General features: G+C 37.3%; 2 protein-coding genes across 3 annotated transcripts in view; both read right to left on the bottom strand.

The window, feature by feature from the left end:
• The window catches only part of KIF14 (kinesin family member 14), a 67,348-nt gene that overhangs the window by 9,530 nt on the left and 41,635 nt on the right, over positions 1 to 16,183 (bottom strand). Inside the window, exons 23-25 of the mRNA XM_037825085.1 lie at positions 8,555 to 8,649; positions 5,034 to 5,255; positions 4,664 to 4,848 (exon numbers count right to left, since the gene is read on the bottom strand). Coding sequence (XP_037681013.1) covers positions 4,664 to 4,848; positions 5,034 to 5,255; positions 8,555 to 8,649 — 502 coding nt within the window. The remainder of the gene's footprint in view (positions 1 to 4,663; positions 4,849 to 5,033; positions 5,256 to 8,554; positions 8,650 to 16,183) is intronic.
• Positions 11,485 to 14,173, bottom strand: LOC119526164 (matrin-3-like). 2 transcript variants are annotated; one of them, XM_037825084.1, is made up of 2 exons: positions 12,502 to 14,173; positions 11,485 to 12,379 (listed from the first exon to the last, which is right to left on the bottom strand). In XM_037825084.1, exons 1-2 carry the CDS (start codon positions 14,156 to 14,158, stop codon positions 12,366 to 12,368), a joined length of 1,671 nt encoding a protein of 556 aa, XP_037681012.1. In that variant the 5' UTR covers positions 14,159 to 14,173; the 3' UTR covers positions 11,485 to 12,365. The 2 variants fall into 2 exon arrangements, with proteins under 2 accessions (XP_037681012.1, XP_037681011.1); XM_037825083.1 differs by having other exon boundaries at positions 11,485 to 14,173.

Raw genomic sequence — 16,183 nt, 5'->3', positions numbered from 1 at the left:
TGTTTTTTTGTTCTTTATGTGATTTATTTCTGCTTTGATCCTTGTTATTTCTTTTCTTCTACTTGGTTTAGGATTAGTTTGGTGTTCATTTTCTAGCTTCTTCAGTTGCTCCATTAGTTCTGTGATTTTAGCTCTTTCTTCCCTTTTGATGTATGTGTTTAGTGCTATAAACTTCCCCTTCAGTACCGCTTTTGCTGCATCCCCAAAATTTTGATATGTTGTGTTCTCATTTTCATTCGTTTCTATACATTTATCAGTTTCTCTTGCTATTTCTTCTTTAACCCACTGATTGATTAGGAGTGTGTTGTTTAACCTCCGGGTATTTGTGAATTTTCTAAGTCTCTGATGGTATTGACTTCTAATTGTATTTCATTGTTGTCAGAGAATGTGTTTTGAATAACTTCAATTTTTTTAAATTTACTGAGGCTTGTTTTATGTCCCAGCATATGGTCTATTCTGGAGTAAGTTCCATGAGCACTAGAGAAGAATGTGTATCCTGGTGATCTGGGATGTAATGTTCTATATATGTCTGTTACATCCAGTTCATTTATCAGATTATTTAGGTTTTCCATTTCCTTATTGGTCTGCTGTCTGGATGATCTGTCTATAGGAGAGAGTGATGTGTTGAAGTCTCCCACAATTATTGTTGAAACATCCATTGCTTCCTTTAGTTTTGCCAGTGTTTGTCTCATGTATTTGGTGGCAACATGATTGGGTGCATAAACATTTATGATTGTTATTTCTTCTTGTTGAATTGCCCCTTTTATTAGTATGTAGTGGCCTTCTTTGTCTCTCATAACATCCTTGCTTTTAAAGTCTATTTTATCTGAGATTAATATTGCTACTCCTGCTTTCTTTTGGCTGTAGCTTACATGAAATATCTCTTTCCATCCTTTCACTTTCAATTTCTTTGTGTCCCTGTGTCTAAGATGAGTCTCTTGTATGCAACATATTGATGGTTCATATTTTTTTATCCATTCTGCCAATCTATATCTTTTAATCGGGGAGTTTGATACATTTACATTCAACGTAATTACTGTGAAGGCATTTCTTGAATCAGCCATCCTATCCTTTGGTTTATGTTTGTAAGATATATTTTTTCCCCTCTCTTTCTTGTTGTTCTTTAATAAACCAATATTGAATCTCTTTTGTATTGAACCTTTCTCCATATCTCTCTCTCCTTTCTTTGTTTCTCTGTTGGTAGGGCTTCCTTTAGTATCTGAAGTAGGGCAGGTCTTTTATTAGCAAAATCTCTCAGCATTTGTTTGTCTTTGAAAAATTTAAGCTCTCCCTCAAATTTGAAGGAGAGCTTTGCTGGATAAAGAATTCTTCATTGGAAATTTTTCTCTCTCAGAATGTTAAATATGTCATGTCACTCCCTTCTTGCCTCCATGGTGGCTACTGAGTAGTCACTACTTAGTCTTATGTTGTTTCCCTTTGTATGTGGTGAATTGCTTTTCTCTTGCTGCTTTCAGGACTTGCCCCTTCTCTTCAGTATTTGACAGTCTGATCAGAATATGTCTTGGAGTGGGTTTATTTGGATTTATTCTATTTGGAGTTCACTGGGCATTTATGCTTTGTGTATTTATATTGTGTAGATGGTTTGGGAAGTTTTCCCCAACAATTTCTTTGAGTACTCTTTCTAGACCTTTACCCTTCTCTTCCCCTTCTGGGACACCAATGAGTCTTATATTTGGATGTTTTATTTTATCTATCATATCCCTGAGGTCCATTTCAATTTTTTCGATTTTTTCCCCATTATTTCTTTTTTTCTTTCATTTTCCGTTTTGTCATCCTCCAGGTCACTGATTCGTTGTTCAGCTTCCTCTCATCTTGTACTATGAGTATCCAGAATCTTTTTAATTTGGTCGACAGTTTCTTTTATTTCCATAAGATCATCTATTTTTTTATTTACTCTTGGAATTTCTTCTTTATGTTCTTCTGGGGTCTTCTTCATGTCCTTTATATCCTGTGCCATGCTCTCATTGTTTGTCTTTAGTTCTTTGATTAATTGCTCCAAGTACTGCATCTCCTTTTATCTTTTGATTTGGGGGTTTGGGTTTGGGTTATCCATATTGTCTGGTTTTTTTCATATGCTTTAAAATTTTCTGTTGTTTTTGGCCTCTTGGCATTTGCATAACTTGATAGGGTTCTTTTAGGTATGTAGGCTAATTCAAAGTCTAATCTCTAATTTGTCAGATCTACAGCTTGGTGGCATACACTATCTCTAACTAGCAGGTGGCATCCACGAGCCACCTATTCCCTTCAAGCCAGTTCTCCCCAACTTTGTCTTTGTGGTGTGTGGGGGTCTGATTCTTGTGGGGGTCCAACTGGTGCACCAAGTTTGGGTATGTTGTTGGTGCTGTCCGCCCTGAATGTGGGGCATGTGTCTGAGCAGTTAGGGAGGGAGGGCGGCTTTAATAATCAAACCTCCCAGGTGTTCCTGGAGATTTAAGGCTGTTGCAAGAGTCTAAACCTTCATTTCAGTCTCACCACAGACTGTCTCTGCCACTGACCCACAAGTCCTTGGTATTGGTGTATGGTCCCTGGGATTTCTGAGTGGGTCCCTCTTCCAAGCCGTGCCTTCCCAGGGTCTCTGCTGAGGGAAGACTGTGCTATGTCACAAGTGTGCATCATCCCTCAAGGGAAGTTCTGGGCTGCCGGGCTGTGTAGGGGTGTTCCCAGCCTGCTGGAAGGACAGCTAAATGGGGCATGTTCATGTCCCACTTTTCACACAGCTCTGCCTTCCTAGCTCCGGGACAATTAGCTGTGGGTGCACGAAAAGCTATTATCCACACCCGATATTGTGTCATGTGCGCGTGATGCTGGAAACACTTCCCGTCACACTGGGTTTTTGGCGTGGCACTGGGCTGTGGCATCGGTGCTGAGAAGGAGTGTTCCCAGTCCGCTGGGAAGATGGCTGCAAGGGGCGTGGTTATTTTCCTCTTTTGGCTAACCTCTGCCTGCCTCGCTCTGAGACAATTAGCAGGTGTGTGAAAGGCTATCGTCCATGCCAGATATTGAGGCGTACCCACAGCCCGTTCCTGCCACACTTCACTGTGTAGTTCTTGCTGCCATATCCGCAGCCGCTTGTGGGTTTTTTAAAAAAGAACTACTCCGACTCCAAACGCCAACCCACAGTTTCCCCAGACCGCAGTGTGGCTGCCAGACATTCAGCAGACTTACTCACTGGTTTCAGAATGCAGACTACTGGCTTCACCAAGTACACAGTCCCTATGGATTTAGCAGACCTTGTCCAGCTGGTGCATCGCTGGAACTGGTGTTCTGGGTCACTTTCTGGCTTTTATCTAGTATTTTTCATGGAGGTGTTTTTTTTGCCCTGTCTCTCCTAACTACCATCTTCCCTCCATCCTTGATTTTTATATAAAACATTTCTCATAGGGATACAGGTCAAGCCCCTAAGTTAAGTTCAAAGTGTTCCCCCCACCCCAGAGGATGCAAAGAAGGAATGAAACTACATACCAGTTACTCTAATAGGTACTTTCTTATAATATTAACTCATCTGATCCTCACAGTAATCCTGCCAGGCAGGTTTATACTATTTTTATTTTCCAGATGAGGTTTGATTATACATTTTTAAAAGAAACCTATCTCTCAGCATTTTCATATCTGTTCCCCTAACACTTTCAAGAAATACTTACAGAAGAGTTGGCTGATACGGTAGAGACTACCAAGTATTCTCCAATATCAAGTCCTCCTTCTTCCATAACAGAACCCTTGATTTTGACCTTGACACATAGCTGCCCAGAATAAAAACTACATTTCCCAATAATACCTGCCACTACATGTGGCCAAGTGATGAAGTTCCGGCCAAAGATACATAAATAGAATTGCCACATGGTGATTTCCAGAAACTTCTCTTAAAAGAAGGCACACTTGGCCCTTTTCCTCCTTTGTCCTTCCTCTAGCCTGCTGCAGTGAACTCAGATGGAGCTCTACCACCCTGATGGGCAATGAGGACAAGGGACAAGCATTAGACATGGCAGGGAAGTGCACTGGAAGGAGCCTGGATCCTGAGAACTTTGAGGAACAGAGCCATCATATCTACTTCCAGATTTTATGTGAGAGAAAAATAAGCTTTTATCTGTCTTCTTACTCACAGCCAAACCTAATCTGATCCAATACAGATAGGGAAAACAATATTATTTTCCTTGCCTCTATGTCAGCAGGCTTGTAGTTAATTCAGCACAAGCTGAAAGCCAATCCATAACTGGAACAAGACTTGGCCTCTCTGCTGTAGCCCTTACTGAGGGCAAGCATGATATAATGGAGCATGAATTCTGGGCCCAAGACTGCCTGGGTTCAAGTCCCAACTCTACCACTTACTAGCTATATAACCTTACACAGGTTACTTATCCTCTCTGCCTCCATTTATAAAATGGTGATAATAACAGCACCTATTTTGAGGTTGTTACAAATATTAAATGAGTTAATATTTGTAAAACACTTAGAACCTCTAGTGCCTGGCACATGTAAATCTTGGTTCAATAAATAAATTATAGACAACCACAAGTCTTCAAAACAGAATGGACTTCTGAAAACCCTATAGATCTAATTTTCGGGAAGATGAGGACAGTAGAAGGTCAATAAATATTTACTAAACAAATGAATTCTTTAAATGATTCGAACAGGATCAATTTACCTGCAAAAATAACTGTAAGTAGCCTCCTAGTTTTTTAACTTCTTGTCTCAATTCATCTTCAAGTCTTGCTGTGCTGATACAAGGTAGAAAACCATTCAGCCAGTGTTTGATTAGCACCACAAGCTGCTCAAAAGCACAAGTTATCTGGATAGTAAGGGACTGAGCTGCTCGATCAGAAGAGAACACTTTGAAAGAAGAAGGAAAATGATTGGAAGAAACAGTCTCAAAATAAAGGAACTCATATATGAACACCATTAAAACATTTAAACATAGCTGAGAAAAGCATGCCAGAAGTGCATTCAAAACAAAGTGAAATGTACAGAAAACAATCATTTGTGAGTTATCTAATAAAAGCAATGAGGTTACTTACAGTTATCTTGACTTTCTTCATCTTGTTCCTCATGAGCTTTGGAAATGACAAATAGCCCATTATAAATTGTAAGAAAATTATTAATCAGGCTGTCTGCCATAGATTTTTCTTCATCATAACTCTGTCCAAGAAAATCTACTGATGAACCAATCAATTCTTTACAAATTCCAGGAAGAAATGATTCTGCTGAATTTGAGTAAATGGTTGATTTCTCCATTAAGCCTATAGCGACAGAAAAGAGCCATCTTAAGCGTGATTTTCAGGAACAAATGTTCTATTTTTCAAACAAATGCATTAATGCAAGAATATTATACAATCATTGGTCAATAAAATCAAATTAGGCCCTTCTTATTTCAATACATTCATATTTCTATGCCAAAGTGAAAACATAATTCCATGCAGGGATTAATTTACCTCTTTCAACAACACCTAACCAGATTTAGCAGCTCTTCAACTGCAATACAGATAATAGGGAATCCAAAATTCCCATGTAACAATCAACTTAATTTCCTTTATTTACTTTTTGGTAGGGATTAATTTTTCCTAATAATTAATGAACTACAAATTGGTGGGAAAAAAATGCTGGTTAAACAAAATACAATTACAAATCTAATCCATAAACTGGAAAAGTAGGCAATAATATAGCAAACTATATTAAAAGGAATGTCTCAGTACCTCTACTTTATAATAGTTCCTTCTCAAAGTATACTACAATCAATTCAGGCTAACACCAACTGAATATCCACAGTTAATTTATGACATCTCTGGGAAATAGGCTTTCAGAAAGCCAAACTTGCTAAGCGCTGTTCAAACCAGAAGTAATCGAAAAAACCTTACTCAGAGCCTCTGTAAATAACTTTACGCTGAGTGCTAATACATGAATATGATTCTCATTTAATATACAAGATTAATTTTCTGGCCTAGTCCATAGCTAATTAGAAGTAGCAAAAAAAAGGATGATAAAAGAGTCACAGGGTTGGAATATTAAAAGACTGGAACAAAGATAAGCGCTTTATTTGGGAAGAGTAAAACAGAATGCTATATTGCTAAGGGTAATAAATGAATCAGTATTATTATGATGATGATGCCTTTATTATAGTCCTCAAGAACAGTTAACTATAGATCCTCTGTTTAAGTAGATAATGATTTACATTAATACCCTCTAAAATAAATTAACATTTTAGAAAGACTTGCAAAAATCTAGTTTAAAAATATGGCCCTTAAGCTAAGAAATTAAGATACTTGCTCAAATTCCCAAAGCTGGAAAGTGCTATACCTTGTACACAACCCTACCCACCCCCAGCAGGCCCCACCCTCCTTCCACTACCTCACAGCTGTGGACAGATTCATACTAAATGCACATGTGTGTTTTCATTTCCCTCTTCAAACAATGCAAATAAATAGAGAACTCTTGGGTCTCTGGTTTCTTCTTACTATATGAATTTAATTTTTAAAAATAGCCCTTAAAAATGGCCCTTGAATATACCTTCAATTATTTGGAACTGTTACTTTTGTCAAACATCTTACTCTCAAATAATGCTGAAGAAATAAGTTCTTACCAAAGGTACATATCCTTTTGTTTTGCAAGCAAATAAAAAACTCACCAAATTTTTTGTTCTACTTTAGATTAAATAAGGAGTAGGATAAAAATCTTCATAAAATATAATTTTATGATTAAAAAAAGGAAACCTTAATTTCTTTAATTTAACTCAAACATATAATTCTTTCTATGGCTACTCACATTCTATTAGTATATTTCTCATATAAATTATTATATTACATAATAATTTTTAAACTTTCTATTTACTGAGGTTTAATTTACATATGGTAAAGTGTTCAGATATTAGATGTATAGTTCGTTGTTTTTCACTGTGCCAGTTTGAATGTATTATGTCCCCCCAAAAGCCATTATCTTTGATGTAATCTTGTATGGGCAGACCTATCAGTGTTAATTAGATTGTAATTCTTTGAGTGTTTCCATGGAGATGTGCCCCACCCAACTGTGGGTGATTACTCTGATTGGATAATTTTCATGGAGGTACTGGCCCACCTATTGGGTGATCTGAATTAAATTACTGGCGTACTATATAAGATCACTCAGAAGGAGTGAGCTTGCTACAGCCAAGAGGGAAAGCACAGGAGCTGCAGATGAGAGACATTCTGAAGTTGGCCGTTGAAAGCATACTCTTGCTCCAGAGAAGCTAAGAAAGGACAAATATGCCAAGTGCAACTAAGAGTGACATTTTTGAGGAACTGCAGCCTGGAGAGGAACGTTGTTGGAGAAAGCCATTTTGAAACCAGAACTTCGGAGCAGACACCAGCCACGTGCCTTCCCAGCTAACAGAGGTTTTCCGGACACCACTGGCCATCCTCCAGTGAAGGTACCTGACTGCTGATGTGTTACCCTGGACACTTTATGGCCTTAAGACTGTAACTGTGTAACCAAATAAACCCCCTCTTATAAAAGCCAATCCATCTCTGGTATTTTGCATTCCGGCAGCATTAGCAAACTAGAACATCCACATATGTATACGCTAGTGTAAGCCCCACTTAAATTGAAGTATACATTTCCACTGTCTCATCCCAACAGATTCCCTCTTGACCCTTCCCAGTCCGTACCTCCCAACAGAGACAACCATTATTCTGTTCTGAACTATTCTGGCTCTGTCACCATAGCTTAGTTTTGCCTGTTCTTTAAGCTCATATAATTGGAATCATACATTTTGTACTCTTTTGTATCTGGTTTCTTTCATTCAACATAAAATTTGGGGGATTCATCCAGATTGTATGAATCAGTAGTTTATTCTCTTTTATTGCTGCATAGTTGCCCATGGGTAACACACAGTAATTTTAACTAGTACAGGTAGTTACACGTACAGGTTTACAGTGTATCCCCATTCTGTGGGCAAATTAACATTATAATCAATACTGATTACAAAATTATTGTTCAGAGGTGAAGTTAAGGGAACTATTCTGTTTTTAATTAAAGTCATTTTGAAATAGATGATACATACATATTTTACAAAATTCAAAAGGAACCAAAGAGTTTGCAGTGAAACATCTTCCTTTCTATCCTGTCCCCATTTCCTTTGTCTCCATGGACAATCACCACTTTCAGGGTATGGTATAGATCTCCTGAGATATCTTATCCATTTACAAACGTATGTGGATATGTCTTCTTTTTTCTCCTCCTCACACAAATGATACTACTTAATAATACTTTTCTTCACTTTGCTTTTTTTTCAATTATAAGAAAACAGCGTTCTTAAACATTTCTGAATCTATACATGTCCCCTACATTTGAATTAGCCATTCTACCAAAAAGCCTTTGAAATAAATCACACAGCACAGAATTTTAGAAGTGGAAGGGGCATCCAGTCTATCTCCCTCATTTTGTAAGGTAAATTGGAAACTTCTAGATGAAATGATTTACACAAGGTCAGAAAACAAGGTAGTGGTAGACCCAGGACTAGAGTCTTGATGCTTTTCTCACTATACAAAGAGATTTCATGAAAAAATACCTAATGAATGTGAAGAACGCAAATTCTGAATTGGGTGGACTTGTATGTCATGTAAACAACCAGAAATTCTTCTATTCTTCATCAAACTCCTACTCCTATAAAGAGAGAAACCAAATGATTAATAGTTACATACCACATGGAATAATATTAAGAAATATTAAGAAATAATATTAAGAAATTGTTTTAAAATTCTCTAAAGAAAATGGACGTGCATGTGTGTGTTTTCCACAGGAATCATTTCATCAAGGGCTATTTAAATACATTTGGTTCACTGAGCAAGAATTTTACTATGTACATGCACTATTCTACGGATATAGTTAATTAAATAGAGGAAGTACTTATTGAGCACTATGATTTACAGGCTGCAAATAATGTGGTGAACACAGCAAACATGTTCTCTGGGCTCACTGAGCTTATGATCCAGAGGACAAGAGAGAAATCAAGGAAATAATTACAAAAAAGTAGTGAATGTTATGAGAATCCAGAGTGCTACAGAGGACACTGGAGAAGAACTTAACTTGGCCTGAGGAGTTAGTTGTGAGGGCCCCCTGGAGCAGTGACCGTGAAAGGTGAGCAGGAGTTAGTCAAATGGGGAGGCAGACTTGGGAAGCAGGGAATAGTGTATCAGACACAAGAACCAGAGGTTCAGAAGGATTGCAGCCTACGATGTGAGAGAGAGAATGGCAAGGGATGAGGCTGGAGGTGTGCAGAGGCCAGCTTGAGACTGACCTTGTACGCCACTTAAGGAAGCCTGGATTCTATCTTGACCAAATTATTCTGGGAAGGATTTTTTCTTTTTTTTTTTTTCTTTTTTTTTTATAATTAGAGAAGTTGTGGGTTTACAGAACAATCAAACATAAAATACAGGATTCCCATATGCCACCCTATTATTAACACCTTGCATTGGTGTGGTACATTTGTTTCAATTCAGGAAAGCAATTTTTATAATTATACTATGAACTGTAGCCCATGGTTTAACTTAGGGTTCACTGTTTGTGCTGCACAACTCCATGAATTTTTTAAAATTGTTATTCTAGTAACATATCAACAACCTAAAATTACCCCTTTTGACCACATTTAAATATATAATTCAGTGCTTTTAATTATATTCACTGTATTGTGCTATCATCACTACTGTCTCTTAACAAAACTTTTCCATTTTAAACAGGGACTTGATCTAGGGAAATAAACATCAAAGTATGTATTTGCAACATGGTGTGAAAAGCACAATACCTGTGAAGTGTAGTAGCAGTTACACAAATGGAGAAAATGATTCTAACTTCAACTTCTCTTTTTGCTGCTCTTTTCCCTCAGCCTATAAAAACACTCAAATTTCTCTCTTGAGTGTGATTGGCTACCCAGCTACTACTTTTTCTTTTAAATTTCTTCTTGAAAAGGGAGCCTACCCTTTCTGCTACTTGAAAAAGCATCTACTTCCAAATTGCAATTGATCTATCAGTTTTCTAAGATCCAACTGCAGCCCATCATGTCATTGAAACTATTCAAGCAGTAACCTAGATCCAGATCTAGTAGCTCTCTTGAAGTCTTTTTTCTAACAGATCCCAATAGTGCCATTAGCCACTTAAAGAGAAATACTATTTGCTGAAAAGATTATTAAACAAAAGTATTCTATCAGTAGCAGCCTAAATGTTTCAAATATAAAATTTTCCATGATGGCCTACAAAAAAGCCCACAGAAATATAACTGCTAAAAGAGGAAATATCAATTTTCAAAGGTTACAGTTTTTCTACTTAGGAATGAAAGGAAAGAGTACATTGTTATAGTAACTGTAAATTAGGAAAACTGTTATTCTTTCAACACTATCATATTTAAACAATGTTTAAACCCAAATAAAGAACATGTTTGTCACATTCCTTTCAAAGAGTTTTTATTTAACCTCAGGGGAAAATTTACTTTTAACTGTCAACAGTACATATCAAAATTTATAGGCAGCCAAACCCAGTCTATTTTATTGCAGAACAACTGTGGCATATCATTGCCTAGTAGCAGTCCTATAATTAAGAGTCTATCAGTGTTTCCATTACATGCCAACATTCCCAGAGTTTGCAATTCTGTCATAAACATTCTTACAAGGTCTCAGCCCAAGAGCAATTCGGTATTCTTTTTCAAATACGATACTTTTAAATTATAAAAGTTCTCAAAACATTTCTGCCAATGAAAACACCCAATTTCAAAATCTTAAAAAACATTTAAAGGAGTTTTTATTTTTCAGTAGCATTTTAAACTTCTGTTGGTTCCCTTATTACTGACCTAAAAGTCAGGGGGAAACTATAAATCACCAACATTCAACAGGGTAAAATTTTAATGTCCATTAATGATTAATATTCAGCTTGTGATCCACTATTCTAACTACAAAAAGCTTATATCTGTTTATAATAAAAAATAAGAAGAAACCAATAATTCCAAAATCTAAAAGAATTTGTAAATCACTCTCTGATAATTTGTAGGTCTGGTTTGCATTTTGGGGAAGCTTAGTCATTCTAAATTGGCTTACATATCCCAAGCCCTATCCACTCAATTACACCCAAATAACATCTTTAGCTCATTCTAGTACCAGAGCCCAACTCTATTTTGAAGTTCCCAAGACAAATCACATGAACATATCTCCATTTGTTTATTGGCATTGGACCAAAAATCATATCTTCTCACTACTCAAGATTTAATCTTTGTTCAATACTTACTAAGCACCCAGTAATAATAAGAGCTGCCATTTATTGAACATCCAAACATTGTACTAGGAGCTTTTTTTTTTTTTTTTTGGCCTAGGATTTCTTTATTGGTATTCACTTCAGTAACTTGAATCCACAGATATAAGCAGAATATAAGCAGAAAGTTACAAGTAAACACAGATTATACATGCAAATTTCTTTTCACAAAGATCACATGTGCAGGTACACGTATTAGAAGAAGCGTGCGTCTAGAATCATGGCCAAACATTTTAAAATGCAAAAATGTAAAACTACATCTTGAAAATATGAAGAGATGGTTTACACACTTCAGAACTCAAATGTTGCTTATACCCGAGATGTATGACCGCTACAGGATTCAAGTGACAAGCAATAAGATCTCAAGAAATTAATACTGGTCAAAGAGAACGGGAATATTTTTTACATTTCACTGAAAATACATTGACTACTAGAATACGAAATCTAGCAGGAAATTAGGAAAAAAAGTTACAAAATCTAAAGCCAATTACTTAAGTTTTTCTCATTACCTAAACAACAGCATGACATTAAAAGAAAACTGCACCTACATCTTAATGCCAATCTCACATTAATGACATTCTCCAAAAATGAAATGCAACCAAAAAACTTCAAACTCCAAATAAAGTCTGCAAGGCTCAGATTAAAATGTGGAATGTTTCAGATGAAAGTAATAAAAATACAACTGGTTTTGTTCTTTATTGAATGGAATCCAAAGTTGACATTTCTTTGAAACCTGGAACTACTAAATTTAATTTCTCTGAATGTTTCTATGTATTTTTCTTAGTGGTGCAAGTTATCTTAAGTTATGGAGTCAGTCTCTACAAAGTACTTCTGTCTGTTGCCATTCTGATAGAACAAAAACTATTCATTAACTGTATCTGTATTTTTGCTATAACACTTAAACACATGAACAGACATCTATTATTTTTTCCACTAAAACAAAAGAGTACAATATTTTTCTAACTATCAGTACTGTATTTAAAAAAGGTTAACATTAAAAACAAAGAACCATTATTTTCTTTTGAAATCATTAAGCTTCTTGAATATCTTAAGCTTCCTTCTTCTGCCTGCGTTCTTCTGCCAATTTATTCAGAAATTTCTTCAATTTCTGATAATGAGGAAGGCTGCTGCAATGAGTATTCTTTGCAACTTCTTCATTTGTATAAAAGAGTGAACACAGCTTACAGTAAAACCCTGTTTTAGGTATCACATAGTCTATACCAACAGGAACATTGGGCTGATACGGTCCAATTCTATACTCATCTGGGATTGTATAGTCCTCCTTGTTTTCATCACTTTGGCCATCTGCATTTTCACTTGGATCTTTGTTGGGATCATCAGCATTCTCTGCAGATTCAGCGCCTGGTTCTGTATTTTCCTCATTTTTAATTCCATTTTCCAACGCTGCTTCGTTTTCTTGATCAAGTTCCTCCATCTTGTCCACCTTAATTTCAACCAAACCATCATCATTTTTGTCACCAGATTTAAATGCCATGCCCGATTTACGAAGTTTCTGTAGTTCCGAATCTTCCTCATCACCAACCTCATCTAGAGTGACAAAACCTTCCATACTCCCTGGGAAACGACGCTTTTTAAGCTTTTTCTTTGCTGCTGCTGAAGAACTTGCATTTGCATCTTTTTTCACAGCTTTGTCTGAAGGCTCCTTTTTCCCTTCAGAAGACACATCACCTAAATTTGCAAGATCGGTCTCATCTCCCACTGAACTCCCACTTTCAAGCAGTGCCGCTGCCTCTTCTTCATCTACAAGTAGCTCATCTTCAGATTCAAGAAGCATGTTAGGCTCCTGTTCTGTCTGGTCATCTTTCATATCTTTCTCTCCATCTTCACCTGACTTCTCTTCTTGTTCTTTTCCTTCACCTGTACTTTCAGTCTTCTGGGAACCATCAGTTTTGGATTTCTTATCACTTGGAGATTCTTTGCCATCTGGAGAATAAGATCTTTTCCGGGATTTATCTTTTTTCAGTAAGTCAATGCCTCTGTTGGGAATCCTCAGTACCAGTTTTTTATATTTCTCAGACAGATCAACCTTCACACATCTCCCCTGAAACCAAAGGGCCTTTTTCAAACAATGATCAACCATTGCCATTGCATCTTCTCTGGTCTCCATCTCAATAAAGGCCTGACTTTTCATCCTCATCAGTATGTAATTCTTTATTTTCCCATAGGGCTCAGCAAGTTTGAGGACAGCACTGTCAGAGTAGCCAGAATGGGGTAAATTGCTGAGATGTATCACACGTCCAAGCTCTTGCTTTTGATCAAACTTCTGATCTGGCTTCCCTTCAGGTTTCTTTATTCTTTTATACTTCTGGGACAAATGAACTCTCACTGGCTTGCCAAATACTAATGCTGGTGTGGTTGTATAATAATCAACTGCAGCCTGAGCATCTTCTGTGGTTGCCATTTCAATAAATGCCTCATTAATTTTGTTTAGAATCAGATGATTTGAAATAACTCCAAATGGTTCCACCAGCTGTAACAGTTGGTACCTCAAGTTTTTCCCTCGCTGAAAATCCATGATGTGAACAACTCTGCTAGTTTCCACTCGGCCTTTTTGCATGTGTCTTGGTCCTTGGAGGTTTCCATTTCCAGCACCCAGATTTCCTCTTGGTCCAACTGCTGGTCCCCCAAGATGAAATGAGGGAGGTGGAGGTCCCAGAATTCCTGGTGCTGGGTTTGTAGATTGTTGCAACATGAACGGATCGCCCATTGTGTGTCCTGTATCATTGTCAGGATTCCATTCTGGGTAGATTTCAAGAAGAAGCTGGCACCGACGACTGTGACTTGCTCCATTGATATGTTGACTCCACTCCTCGGCCGCCCGAAAAGGTTGACTGCGCCGCCACTGAGATCCTAACATGGCGGCCGCCGATCAGGCGGCTTACATACGCAGCGCGGAGGGAGGCAAAACGGGAGAGCGGGAGCGAGCAAAAAAAGCGCGCCGCCGGCTGCCCGCGGTCCCGGTCGACGTTGCTGCCCCATCCCGGGGGACGCGGAAAGCCCCCAGCCACCCACCCCGACTCTTACCCGCTTTACGCCTACCTTCTGTACTAGGAGCTTTATACACATTATCTCTAACCCTCATAACAACTCTGCGACATCATCAGTTCTGTGTTCTAGATAATATTGGTCAAAATAGAAGTAGCAAGAACAGCAGCTGCTTTATATACACAATCTCACTTAATCGTTATAATAAACCCTGAGAAATAGCTATGTATTACTGTTGCCATTTTACAGATGAGAAAACTGAAGCCTAGAGATGAATGTTTCTGCCCATGGCCCCACTGGGCCTAGATCAGAACCCAGGATTCTAATATTGGGATTCTGATAATTTTCACAATACTACATTGTTGTGGATAGAGATATGTTCCCTACACTCAGGAGCTCAGAATATGTTTAAAGGATATGCTCTGTATTTCTTTGTGGATAATGCTTATTATGCCTTGGTTACTTCTTTCTGTAGCTTAGCAGGTAGCACATAACACGTAAAGCAGAAATAACAGGGTAAAAGTTTGCTATGAAGTAGTTTCCTTTCTCTGAGAAGATTTTATAAATGAGTTAAAAATAAGCATAGTCAAAAACTATGAAAGAGGTCTAAAAAGGTCAAACGGGTTCTGAGCTGCAGGTGAAGGTGAAGTTAAGAAAACAAAAACAAAAACAATTTAAACAAAAAGATGTTCTTTTTTCATATGCAACACAGAGGCAATATGGCATAGCAGTCAAGAAAATCAGTAGCTTTGGAGTCACCTAAACCTGGATTTGAGTACTAGATCTTTCTCTTATCAGCTCTGTGACTTTGGACAAGTTACTTAACCACTTTAAGTCCTCAATTGCTTCATTGGTATAATGGGAAAAATGATAGAACCTACATTAAAGGTTTGTGGTAAGAACTAAATAAGACAATGCTTGGCAAACATTCAATAAGCTTTCTCAATAATGATGATAACTTCTGTTGATGGAATAATGCCATGGGCCCTTACACTCTGAAAATTCCCAAATCCCCCATCAAAGTCATAGACCTGAATATCTACCTGGATATCCCCTGGGCACCTGAAACTCATCATGTTAAAAAATAAACTTATCTTACCCTCCAACTTAGTGAACACCATTTTCCTCCAGCCAGTCACCCAAGTTAAAACCAGGAGTGACCGTTGAGTCCTCCCTCTCCCTCAAGCCCACAACCAGTCAGCATGTCCCAAAGAGACTGGCTCTCAAAGATGTATAAAACCTGACTCCTCCCCAGGCCTTCTGCCTAGTCTTATTTCAGGTCTTTATCAATTGCTCCTGCCTCTAATTTCCTCAATTCCTGACCCCTGAGGACAAGGATTTTTTTTTTCATTATGTATTCATCTTTGTATCCTCAGAACATGGCAGACAATAGTAATCAAAGAACTTTTTGTTTTAAAAAAGAGCTAAGGGGCTAAATTGATTCTAAAAACCAAGGTCTTTTCATTACAGTATTTGCCTCTCTATAATCTAAGCATCTGAGGTCTAAGCAAAACTAGTTTTCCCTTGAAAATCATCTTTCACTGTAGAAGTCTTTTATATTTTTACTTAATAAGCAACATTTTTCATATTTAGAAGTTCTCTATCACCATGATTTATTTTTTTGTGTTGCTCATCTAACACTGACTGCATTTAAAATTCTAGAACTTAGAATAAAATATTGAATATGCCAAGTACTTGAGAAAGGGTAATTTAAAAGTAATAAATACCATTCATTTTTATAGGAAGTTAGATTTATGTTATTCTAAGTTGATCTCAAGACTTTTAAAATGAAATACTGAACATTTTTATTCTTCTTCTAACTTCATGATAAACAAGTTAATGCCTGCTGTAATTTGATCAGTAACATACTTTCATTTCTGGGTTTCCTTCACAGACA

This window comes from Choloepus didactylus, chromosome 2 (genome assembly GCF_015220235.1).
Source record: "Choloepus didactylus isolate mChoDid1 chromosome 2, mChoDid1.pri, whole genome shotgun sequence".
Lineage (NCBI taxonomy): Eukaryota > Metazoa > Chordata > Mammalia > Pilosa > Megalonychidae > Choloepus > Choloepus didactylus.
The sequence above is the reverse complement of the archived record's forward strand: the minus strand, read 5'-3'. Positions and strand labels throughout refer to the sequence as shown.